Below are 12,859 nucleotides of genomic sequence, written 5' to 3' on the forward strand. Positions count from 1 at the left end.
AGAAATCTCCTAAATGAGCTACAGATGACAAAAAAACTGATAGGGGATATATATATATATATATATATATATATATATACATTACTCTCTCTAAAATTAAAAACATTTGCCTTTAGTTCTACTTTAACATATTTCTAAAAACAATAAAGTACATGTACAATACAGTAATGAAGTACAGCTAAAAGTCCAAATGTCACATATGGATACCATAATCTTTGCTTTTAGCATTGTTGGCATGAGGGCTAAAATTATATTTTTACATTATTTTATTTTGTTCCTTTACTTTTAATAGGGAGTATGACAAGGTGCCACACTACTACTAAACATTCTGTATAGGTTTTTGCTCATATTTTATCCTCACTGGTGCTTCTTGGGTCTAAATAACACTACAGATGGCATGTTAACAAACATTACTATTGCTGTGCCTGCATATGAGCATGGCAGCTGGTGTTTTCTTCACTTTCATATTTTTTTAGTTACACGTGTGGCTTTTTTAAAGTTGTACTATATGGCCTTTTGGGAAGTTTGGTGTTCCATGTTAGGTCCCATGGTCTAGCAGATTTTAATGCCCTAAAAAGACAATTCAGGGCTATTTCTTATATTGTTTATTAACTTATAAGCTAGGAACAAAGTGAAATTTGTACCAACCCTTTATCAACCACCTCTCAACTCTTTTTTTTTCTTGTTCTGCCACAAACTGATAAAAAATATAACCTGATTATGAATAAGAACACTTTACGCATTATTCTTTTAATTGCCATACTAAATACGTTAAACCAATTACTAGCCTAGGCTAAACTAGATTACAGTTTAAAAAACAAATCTTCACGTTTCTATCACCACATGATACGTATTATATATTGAACAATGCACCCACTATTTTAATTGTAAAAATATTAGAATTTGAGTTAAATGACCACATAAATGTTTTTTGCATGCATTTTGTAAAGCTCTGTTGGCGCTATGTAAATCCTACATAATAATATTAAAAATAATAACAAAAGTATGAGGTTTCAAGTCTCAGAAATGCCAGGTGAATCCTCTGGACATTGCTTTGTATCTGAACACTGCAGACAATTTTTAAAAACAGAAGACCCCCATTAAAATGATTTATTATGCTGTAAAAATTAGCTCCTACAGACTCAAAAATATACATATATATATAATTTTGTCTAATTTGTTATTATTGCACAACAAAAGAGGTTGTACATACATTATCCTGAAAATTTGTTCACTAGCCAGTGTGGAAGTACATTAGGTACCACATATTAAGATTGTGTCATTGTGAAATATATAGCATGAAACTGAATTTTTTAATGTAGACACATTACAGACATTTTTTTCAGGTAATATGCATGCAAATGACAAGGACAATAAAATATACCTTTACAAATGGGAGCCAGTTTGCTATCTTCTTGAAAGCCATGTGTGGCCCTTTAAAGCCCCATCCATCTTTTGTGTCCATCCCAGAATCATACACTGGAAAAGTTCCCATGGTCTGCTGTTTCCTAAATATGCTGCGGAATTTCAAGGCAACCTGTAATAACAGGAGAAAAAATTATGATTCATGTAATTGACACTATCCTTGTGGATATCAGTACTAGATATCTGCACTACTCTGCTGCGTAGTAGTGTATCCGACTGTAAAACGTAGATGGAGCGTTTCATGGCAAAACAAATTTGGTATTATTTATTTATTTTAATTTACTTTAGGTATTTATATAGCGCCGTAAATTTATACAGCGTTTTACATATATATTGTACATTCACATCAGTCCTTAACCCTCAAGGGGTGTACAATCTAAGGTCCCTAACTCGCATTCATACATACACATGGCCATGCGGAGCTCCGCTAGAGTCCCTCATTCATAGTATTTTGTGAATGAGAATACTACAAGTTCTGGCAGCCTTTGAGGATGTCAGCTTTTAGTTTATTTATTTATTTTTATTACAGGTACTTATATAAGGCACCATCAATTTACACAGCGCTTTACATATATATTGTACATTCACATCAGTCCCTAACCCTCGAGGGGTGTACAATCTGCAGTCCCTAAATTACATTCATACATACACATACTAGAACCAATTTAGACAGGATACAATTAACCTACCAACATGTCTTTGGAGTTCTGGTGTATTGTGTATCTATGCATTTAAAAAAAACGACGTATTATGAAACTGATTGTTTCTTTCTGCAGAAAAGCTTTCAAATTGGACTCTAATTACTCAGATGAAAAACAAATAAAGGAGCTCTATTTCTAACCCAAAATCTGTATTTTGTCCATCTACAGCCCTGTGAGACTCCACAGCCAGGTGTCTTCCTGTACGCCTTCATATCAGGGGCAGACTGACCATTTGGAAACTCGGGCACTGCCCGAGGGCCTGGGGTCAGTAGGGAGCCCCATGAGATGCCCTTGGTACCTTTTTCATAGGCTTTTTTGAGTTTGGGCAAGGACACAGGGGCCCCATGATCCCCTATTGCCCGGGGTGCCCATGATTTGTCAGTCTGCCCCTGCTTTATATAAGTCAGTGAGGTCACCCATCACATGAGAGGGCCAATAGAGGGGGTTAGAAGACGGAATGGGGGCCAAGTTCAACTATTACAAGGGACAAATACAAACTGTGAGTAGATTTGCTTTACTTTTCTTGCAATAAACAATTTCCCATATGAGCTTAAACACCTGTCAGTGACAGATGCATAATTATAGCTACTGTGAAAACCTATTTTGTAAAGGTTTGTTGTACTTCCATAAAAGATTAACTGCTTCCCGACTGCCCTATAGCAGAAATACTGCTACAGGGAGGCAGGGGTGCACAAAATCACATATACTGTATATGTGATTTTGCATTTCCCGGTAGGGGGCACTCTACCTGCGCCGCCATTCGCAGCCTCGGCTGTCGGTGATTACTCGCAGGTGCCCGGTGATTTATGAGGATCTCTGATGTGGAGAACTGTTTTGTTTACTAACAGTTCTCCTCCCTGTCAGCTAGGGCACACTGCTTTGGATAGCACAGCCATCCAAAGGAGTGTGATTACAGTGAAGCACACAGACACCGCACCCTAGTAAAACACTCTCAGCACACAGTTAACCCTTTGATAGCCCCACACGTTAACCCATTCCTGCTGAGTGCCATTAGTACAGTGTCAGTGCTTTTTTTTAGCCCTGATCATTGTATTGGTGTCACTGGGGATGTCAGTGACACCAAGTCAGTTCCCCCCCGTTGTGTCAGAAAGTCTGCACTATAAGTCGCTGATCGTCGCCATTACTAGTATAAATAAAAAATAAAAGAAAAAAATCCCAGTATATATACCACCATTTGTAAATGCTCTAACTTTCACGTAAACCAATTAATTTACACGTATTGGGGTTTTTCTTTAGCAAAGACATGTCACAGAATACATTTTGGCCTAAATTTATGACGAAATTGGATTTTTTTACATTTTTTTACTGGATATGTTTAATAGCAAAAAGTCATAAATATTTTTTTTTCTCAAAATTGTTGGTCTTTTTTTTTATAGTGAAAAAAATAAAAAACACACAGGTGATCAAATACCACCAAAAGAAAGCTCAATTTGTGGGAAAAAAGGACTTGAATTTCATTTGGGTGCAGCGTTGCATGACCACGCAATTGACAGTTAAAGTAACGCAGTGCCGTAACACAAAAAATGGCCTGGTCAGGAAGGGGGGTAAATCCTCAGGAGGGCAAGTGGTTAATATAAGAGATGTTGACCACAGAAAACTGCATCAATACTAGCAAAGAGGCTTGATCATTACCGCCACCTAGTGCACAAACATGTGTACAGGAATCTATCATAATACAATACAGACTCACCAGAGACAGCAAATCCAATTCACTGGCTGTATTCTTCAGGTTCTCAATGTCATAGTCTATTTTGAATTTTGACAACAAGTCTCGGAGAAGTGGCTTTATATTTTTTGTCCCAGTTTGATGCTGTGGCAGGTCTTCATAATTATCCCATTCTTCTAAAAAGATCAATTATAAAAGTAATAATATAAGCCCATTTTTAAAAAACACAATAAAAATATAACTCAAACTCGTTAATCACTGCATCACAATTATATTAGACTAGATCAGTACTTCATTTAAAAGCAAAATATTTATAATTCTAATTAATTGGCTAATTAATTGGCCCTTCCATAACTTTAGAAAGTACCATGAAAAGTAATTGTTTATTAATAAGGAAATGTAAAAAGTCTACAAAGTTTAAATAAGGATATTTAATAATTCAGCTAACTAACTGCACACATAATCCTTTGTAAATGTTAGTAAGGGTTACTTATATATACTGTACATATATATATATATATATATATATATAAAATTTTATTTTATTTTTTTTTTACTGACTGTATATTTTATATCAAAATAACTTGATTTCACCCAAAGGTGTTGCCAGACCAGAGCAACATGAGCTTGTTAGGTGGGTCTCTTGCTCAGTGCCGTGGTTCAGCAATTCCAACCAATTTACAGGTTGTCCTTGGATGGGCCGATCTCCTGCTTGATGGTCATTGGCATGGGACCAGGGCTTTTTTCCCACCAATGACCAATGTAAAGGGGTTATTTCCCTCTTAATAAATACAACATAAGAGGAAATTTTTCCTCCCATTGTTTACAAATGTAAGGATGCTGTTCATTTTTCCACTAAACAACATTGTAAGGGGGCATTCTGTTTGGTAATGACCACCAGCAGGAGGAAGAATGCCCCTACTGACCACCAAGGTATAGGGGCAATTTTCTTTCTTCTGATCGCCGATATATGAGGGGAGGTTTCTTTTTCCACACTTTCTTTTACAGATGTAGAGGGGATTCTTCCTTCTGCTGATGATCAGTGTAAGGGGATATTTCTCTTTCTGTAGACCAACAATGTAAGGGAGAATTCATCCTCCAGCTGTTCACCAATGCATGAGGACAGTAATCCTCTCACTGACCACTAAGGTTAGAGGTATTATGCTTCAACAAAGAGTTATCACTGTGTCTATATTCTATGTGCAGAGAATCATACATAGCGGAGAAATCCTTTTTCTAGAAACATATCTGTGTCTGTGACACTCTCATTTGCAGAACATTATTTAAAGCATATTTAGATATATACAGACTGGGTCACATGTGCATTGGCTCTGAGGAAGAGGCACAGCCTCGAAACATGTCAACCAACAGCCACCTAGAGGCCTACAGTCCCCCACCAGACATCCTTCAGGGTGATTGGACCATGCTACAATTCTTGTGACATGCCCTTCATTTCCTTTGTGAGTAATTTACTTTTTATCAATAAATCTTGTTTTTAAAGGTAATGCACTAGGCTTGTGCGCCCTCTTTTTTTTTTTTCTTCATATACATTTCTTTTTGGATTTCCCTGATTTGTTGAGGGCAGCATAGCTTGCATTCCTTCTATACTCTATGTGGGGATACAGACATTATGGAATCCACTGTCCAGTGCAGGAGTTTAGGTATTCAGTTGCTCTTTTTCTTCCTATCTATTTAATCAAAACCACTGTTCAGCACTATGTGGTCACATGTGGCCTGTGCGCTGCTGTTCATTGCAGCACTCTACACTCTTGGCAATGCCAAAAATCTCACCAAGGGTGCACTGATTAAGCTTCAAAAAGTTTTTACAACTATTATCTCCAAAGTAAAATCATATTTGATAAATATGACAAGATACAAAACAGTTTATTATGGCTTCTTTTAAACACAGGAACCCAGTAACATAAAACAGGTGTCTTACTTGTGCCGTCTGCAAAGTTCTGTTCACTTGAATTGACAATTTTAACCTCCCTTAAATTTTGGCATTCTTTTCCTTCATAGTGTGATTCAATAACAGTCTCAGCAAGGTTTGACACTGGTAAGTGTTGTAATGTCTGTAAAACATCCGATTTATACATCTTAAAATCCTGCAACATCTTGAAATTAAAACATTTAAAAATATAAATGTGTTCAACCCAAAATTCAATTTAGTTACTCTTTCCAACTTCTTAATGTGGAACTTCCCTTCCTTATGCACAGTAAATGTTTTACTGTTATTTCTATTATGAGAAGGCGCTGCTGGAAAAGGCATCTATTCTCCTCTCCTACTGCTGCTATGCCTGTGTAAGGGACCGCCCGGCGGTACCACTAGCACTCCACTGATCGGATGTTCCCAGCGCACGGAGTCTAAGCCCCAGAGTATTTGTTCACCAGGGCCCCTGATGGTGGGGATGGACTTGGAGTACCCCAGGACCAGGTCGTGACTACTGAGGACACCCGTCAGTGGTAGGGGTATTCGCCAGGGGCTCCCACGGGAAAGAGCCAGGTATGAGGAGGTCTGGAGGCCCCGTTGAGAGGGACGGATGGATGGATGGCTGAGCAGGTGCAGGGTCATACAAGCCGGGTCGGTAACTATGGGGACGGTGCGGTACAGAGCAGCGGGCAAAGAATAGTCAGGTCACACGCCAGGTCAGCAACAGCAGGTCAGATCCAATAGGGGGCATTCAGGAGAGAGGTCAGGCAAGCAAGGGTCAAGAACAGGAGAAAACAGCAAGGTCAGGGCACAATCCGGGTCAGCAACTTACTACAACAGGTTCACAGGTTCACAGGATACAAGGAGACCAAAAGGCACTGAATGACAGCTCAGGGTCGTTTAAATATCCCGCCCTGCGCTGTCATTGGTGCCAGGCGCGCGCCCGTGGTCACTACTGCGCATGCGCGAACCTGATTGCCACGGTCGGCCAAGTCCCGGCGCTCGCGTACAGGGAGGTGTACTGCGCCTGCGCCGAGCCCAGCGGCGCGGTGATCTCCGACAGCCTGGTTGCTGGGGGGGGGGGGGTCAGTAAGGCACCCAACATCACTTCCTAGGGATATTAGGTGCACTTTGGAAAACTACATAGGCCTTTCAGTTAGTTCAGACAATAGCGGTGGCCAGGGAAGATTAGGAGTCGATTGTTTAATTGACTTCTGTAGAAGGAACATGTTAGAAAATCTTTTGTCAATCAGCTGTTACAGCCAATCAGTTGCAGCCACTTAGTTGCAGACATTGAGCAGTGTATTTTGACAGTGACAGGTCCCACTGTTAGAGTACAATGTTCTGGCAGGGGGATTCTTCCATCAATCTTGTTTGTGTGAATGAAAGAATCTGGCTGGCTAAAAGAAATTATGTATGGCCAGATTTAGACAATAAGCACAGTGATTAAAGAGGAGTTCCAGGCTCCCCCCAAAAAATTAAAAGTCAGCAGCTACTAATACTGTAGCTGCCAACTTTTAATATAAGCACACCTACCTGTCCAGGGGTCCAGCACCGTTGTCAGCCGGGTTAGTTCTTCACTAGCCTCCGGGTTCCCGGGACCGGCATTGCTCATAAGGGAAACCAGAAGCGAAGCCTTGTGCCGTTTCCTACTACGCATGTGCTGCGCGTTGTGATTGGTCCCTTAGTTGTGCAGAAGGGGAGGGGTGAACTTCTAGCAAAACCAGGTACCCGCTCCCCCACATAAAGTGCCAAATATGGCAGTGGAAGGGGGGGTTCAAACAAGCGGTGGTTCCCCGTTTGGGTGGAGCTCTGCTTTAACATGCAGAAGTCTATAAAGTTTTATTTCTGTAAAATACTAAATACTAAAATGTTTATTATAAACATACTTTATCTAAGTAGTTATGTGATATTTCCTGCAATACATACCCTGATATAGTTAAATATGGGTTTCACTGAGTGCAGATGACAGATTAGCCACTGCAGGTAAATGATGAGGTCTTCCAGAGTTACTAGATGAATTGAATTCTTTTTCCCAGTTATTAAGTGTTCTCTGGCGACAGACAATCTCTGTGCTCTCTGCACAGCATCAGTGTATTCCTGCATAATGTAACCAACTTGTTTCTAGAAGTTTAAAAAAAAAAATAATTAATTTATTTGAGAAAATAAAAAGTATCCTAACTAGATTGCATTAGAACATTGCATGGAGCATGCTGGAAAACAAAAGAAAAAAAACGTTATGATAAAGGCCATCCTGTACGTACTGTACATTGCTTGATATTTGAAATCTCTTCCTCTAGTTTAATATTGATGTCCTTCTTTGCAATCATTTTCTAGAGCAGTGGTTATTATATTTTTTGAGTCACGGACCCCTTTAAGAATCTGATGATAGCTATGGACTCCCTCCTCAGAAATATTCATGTAAACACAAGCTTGCATACAATGAATTTACAGTATGTACTTTCCTTTATTGAAATTCAATATATAACTAGTAAACAATCCTAATTTTAATAAAAACTTCATGCAAAAATAAATGTAAATGTTATGAATGTAATGTTATTTCTTATCCGACCCTCACAAACCCTCTGAAACCCATTCATGGACTAAGGCTAGGAACCCCTGTTCTAGAGTGTTAAAGTTTCAGAACCTGCTAAGTTACTTTGTTTTTAAATGTAGTCAACTATATTTTCTTTCTCAATGACATCTAGTACATGTGCTACATTTGGAAACGCATTGCAACTGGGTCACATGATACTTTTGTACCATGCGATCTAAGGCAAGCAAACACATTGCGTTTGCCACTTGCGTTTGGGCTGTCATCATTGGTGTATTTAGGTTTTGTGTTGCCCTAGGCAACACAAAAATCGTCTGCCCCCACGGACACCAACCAACACCAACCCATCCCCCCTTCCCCTTCCCATGGAGAGGGCCTGACATTGACCAACTGCCCCCCACCTGGGAGAGCCTTCCACTCATCTTCATTTCCGGACATCCCCAGGAATGAGAGTCAGGCTCTACATACACCATTAAGCAGCCCGCAGCCTCTCTCGGATCCCACCTGGTTCCCATGGAGCACATGGCCCTTCTTACATCCCTTCTTCTGGGGGAAGGTGTTGCCCCCCTGAAAAATGCCGCCCTAGGCAAGTGCCTTGTTTGCCTTGTGGTAAATACTCCCCTGGCTGTCATTAACTTTGCACTGACACCTGCCACATCCCGTTCTAGTGTAAAAGGGCCCCAAAAGGCCCTGCTCACATTTGGGCAATTAGGAATCCCAGGCAGAACCGGTGCAATTCTCCCTGTGATTCCAAATTGTGGCAAAATGCACAACGCACGTTTGGGTGCCGTTACCCCCCCGAATGGCACCCCAAACCTGGTGTGATTTTGCTGCAATTGTCAAGCAACAAGATGTGTGAGAATCACAGCAAAACGCATGTAGAAAATCACAAAACACATAAATATGCAGCACTAGTAAAATGAACACATATGGAAAAATTGGACTAATAAAACACACTGGATCACATAAAAGATACTGGGTCCGTTATATGGTGAGATGAATAAAGTGATCAGTGCAAATATTCAATAGATAAGTGCTGGAGGGAAACAGTGACTCTTGTAATTGTGAAAATAGACAAACATTGCACTAACCAGATAGTGCAATTTAATGCGCATGGAGCATGTAAGACCTGCTCCTGAATATTTGCACTGATCACTTTATTCATCTCACCATATAACGGACTCAGTATCTTTTATATGATCCAGTGTGTTTTATTAGTCCAATTTTTCCATGTGTTCATTTTACTAGCGCTGCATATTTATGTGTTTTATGATTCTTTTATTGGGTTCTTGAGGTTACCTCTATATGCTAGCAGGTTTTGCATTATTTACCCAGTGCTCAGTTACCGATTTTACATGTATAAAATCACGCCTGGCTCAGGGCTAAAGCTTGGTCCCTGGGCTTTTTTTGTGCGACAGAAGTGCATTCAATGAATGGATTGCCCTATGCATGAAATGCGGAAACATGTGAAAATCGGCGAAACAAAATCGTGAGCGAGAACCTGAGTTCCCATGATGCGCAGTGTTAACGGGGCCTTAAAAATTGTTGCAGTAGAAATAGGTCAGTAAAATCTGCATTTGCAACACAATGAAATCTGTTTAGTTACCTGGTACTGAGGATAACACTCCTCCATGGCTCTAGTGTGACGACAGAACCTCTTCCATCTCAGCATATTCAAGTATTTACTCTGCACCAAGTGGTGAATTCTGTCAGTGAAAAACTAGTACAAAACATAGGGATTTATCACATCATTATTTCATGTATAACTTGTATGAAGCTACAGTATAATATCCATTTGCATTCTTCATATTTTTGGCGAGACAAACATAGACCACAAAATATGAATGAATTACTTTTTACTTGCTTTTCTAGAATATTCCAACATAAACATCCCATGAATCCTCTTTCCACTATACTTTTTTTCATGGGACGACGCTAGTTTCAGACACCTGGGACATTTTCCTACATCTCCTGATTGGTGTGCTACATCAGCTACAACATTCCTTGGCAAATTGGTCTCTTGCCACTATGCATTTGCATATTTCAACCATACTGGACTGCCCGCCTATCCTCTCCGCTCATTGCTGCAGAGTCCAGTCAGATGTCGGGAACCACGAGGTGGAAACTGAAGGAGAAAGTCAGCAGACAGCAAGTAGAGTGAAGGGGGAGGAGCGCACTCCGTTCTGCAAGGAGACCCATGTCAGGAGAGGCAACACTGGAGGCACTGAAGGAAGCCAGATGCAGCTAGAGACAAGCTGAGCAAGGGGAAGGAGGGTGAATTGACTGGCATTGTTCCAATTCCCCCCACCACCATCGCTGCCTTTGATTGATCCCATCCCCCCCCATCATTAGTGGCGGTGGTGGAGATAGGGATGACATTAGTGGCAGTGGTGGAGATAGGGATGACATCAGTGAAGGTGGTGGGGATATGGATGACATTGGTGGTGGTGGGAATAGGGATGACATATGTTGCAGTGGTGGGGATAGGGATGATATCAATGGCGGTGGTGGGGATAGGGATGACATCAGTGGTAGTGGTGGGGATAGGGATGACATTAGTGGCGGTGGTGGAGATAGGGATGACATTAGTGGCAGTGGTGGAGATAGGAATGACATCAGTGGCGGTGGTGGAGATATGGATGACATTAGTGGTGGTGGTGGGAATAGGGATGACATATGTTGCAGTGGTGGGGATAGGGATGATATCAATGGCGGTGGTGGGGATAGGGATGACATCAGTGGTGGTGGTGGGGATAGGGATGACATCAGTGGCAGTGGTGGGAATAGGGATGACATTAGTGGCAGTGGTGGGCATAGGGATGATATCAGTGACGATGGTGGGGATAGGGATGACATCAGTGGCAGTGGTGAGAATAGGGATGAACCACCAATGGTTGCCTTACCCATCCCCCAGTTAATTTTTGCTGCTTGAATTATTTTTCCCATTATGACCATGAGTGGGGCCTCATGTCTAAGCTTTGCTTAAGGCCTCACAAAGTCTAGAGCAGCCTCTGCAGTCTGGGCAATTGTAATAGTCTATAGAAACTGTTCAGTAATGTCAAAATGAATCATCTACAGAACTCATGTTATAAGCACAATATTAATAATATGACAATTATAAGGGGCATAAAGCAAATGCCATGTGTAAATGAGAACTCTGGATTTAGCCAAACATGCAATATACATTTGCACATCTGTGTTGTAAAAATATGAAGTTATATGGTGGTAAAAATGTTTGTTGGAAGCTATCCAAGCCATGAATATAAAAATTAATTACCCTGGCAAACCCAACAACCGCAAAACTCAGTTCCTGTGTCTCCATATTATACACTGTTGGTGCCACAGATCGTGTACTTGCTGTATATACAGCCCCCTCTAGTGGCAAAAGAGGACAGGCACAGTGGCAGTACTTCGGAAGGACTGCAGTTGAAGTCATATACTGTGCTTTGTATGATTCAGGCCTTCCAGCAATGGCATGCAGAAGAAAGGGATAGCTACACGAGGTTTGATTTTAATTCTTCTGTATATCAGTGACTATTAGACTTTTTGTGCTCCCCAGTTTTCACATATTGTTCCTTTGAAGTTTTCTATACGAAATCTGTCCCGAGAAAATGTGTAGCCTGCCATTGCTGACATTACCTTTTGTAAAAACTATATGCCATGCTGACATGATGACTAAGTAGGTTCTGATTGCACTCCACCTTTTTAATCAGCATATTTGTTCTGTGCCAGTGACTCAGAAACTATTGAAGGCAGGGATAGTTATTAATTGGCAGAGTGAGTAAATGGAGAACTAAAGTCATACTGGAGATGTTTAAAGGAAACCTGTCAAGAGAGAATGATGTAGGCTGTCATTGCTAGCCTCCATCTGAAAATCATTACTGGCCTCCATCTGAAAATCATTGCTGGCCTCCAACTGAAAATGCTAGTTGCCTGGCTGACATGTTGACACTTTGGCATCAATCACTAACCTGGAATAAGCATAGGGATAAGGAATTCAGACATTTGCTTGGCTTTCTCTGTGATTCAAAAAAAGACCAAAGCCAATGAAAACTAGGCAACGAGCATGTTCTGAACAGTGCCAGGCAGTTTACATAATTCTCTCATGGCACATGTACTTTAAGGGACAAAAAGATACTTGTGTACACAGGATTATGCATACTGCATATGTGTCCTTCAAAGTAATATTCCACATTGTTACCTGATGCAATAGGAGAGGTATATTATCTTCAGTGTATTCTCTTCTTAGACAGGTCTCCAGCTCTCTCTGCATAACATCAGCCTGAACAATAACTGGTTTCGCTCCTGCCACCTTCATCATAGGAGAAAAAACTGTAATCAATGATACGTGGAAAAAGTAACAGCTTACTGGGTGGAATTCACTAGGTGAAAGCCTATGAATAAGAGAAGAGCTTAAAGTAATTGCAAACCCAGTGATTGACAGGCCTCAGCTGATACGCAGAGATGAAAAAAAATCCTCCTACATAAGTTGTACCTGTTTATCTGCAGTCCTTTCTTCTCTACATCCGTTCAAAGTGCTGACTTTATAAGGATTGTCTGAG

The 12,859-nt window shown here is 40.6% G+C and overlaps 1 protein-coding gene across 1 annotated transcript in view; it reads right to left on the reverse strand.

The window, feature by feature from the left end:
• The window catches only part of LOC149470307 (uncharacterized), a 133,976-nt gene that overhangs the window by 117,420 nt on the left and 3,697 nt on the right, over positions 1 to 12,859 (reverse strand). The window contains exons 3-8 of the mRNA XM_089664762.1: positions 12,499 to 12,609; positions 9,904 to 10,017; positions 7,673 to 7,867; positions 5,753 to 5,885; positions 3,838 to 3,986; positions 1,385 to 1,537 (exon numbers count right to left, since the gene is read on the reverse strand). Of these exons, the coding sequence (XP_089520888.1) occupies positions 1,385 to 1,537; positions 3,838 to 3,986; positions 5,753 to 5,885; positions 7,673 to 7,867; positions 9,904 to 10,017; positions 12,499 to 12,609 (855 nt within the window). The remainder of the gene's footprint in view (positions 1 to 1,384; positions 1,538 to 3,837; positions 3,987 to 5,752; positions 5,886 to 7,672; positions 7,868 to 9,903; positions 10,018 to 12,498; positions 12,610 to 12,859) is intronic.

The sequence above is a fragment of the Staurois parvus genome, unplaced genomic scaffold (genome assembly GCF_062004578.1).
Source record: "Staurois parvus isolate SC_StPar_1 unplaced genomic scaffold, SC_StPar_1.0 ptg000048l, whole genome shotgun sequence".
Classification (NCBI taxonomy): domain Eukaryota; kingdom Metazoa; phylum Chordata; class Amphibia; order Anura; family Ranidae; genus Staurois; species Staurois parvus.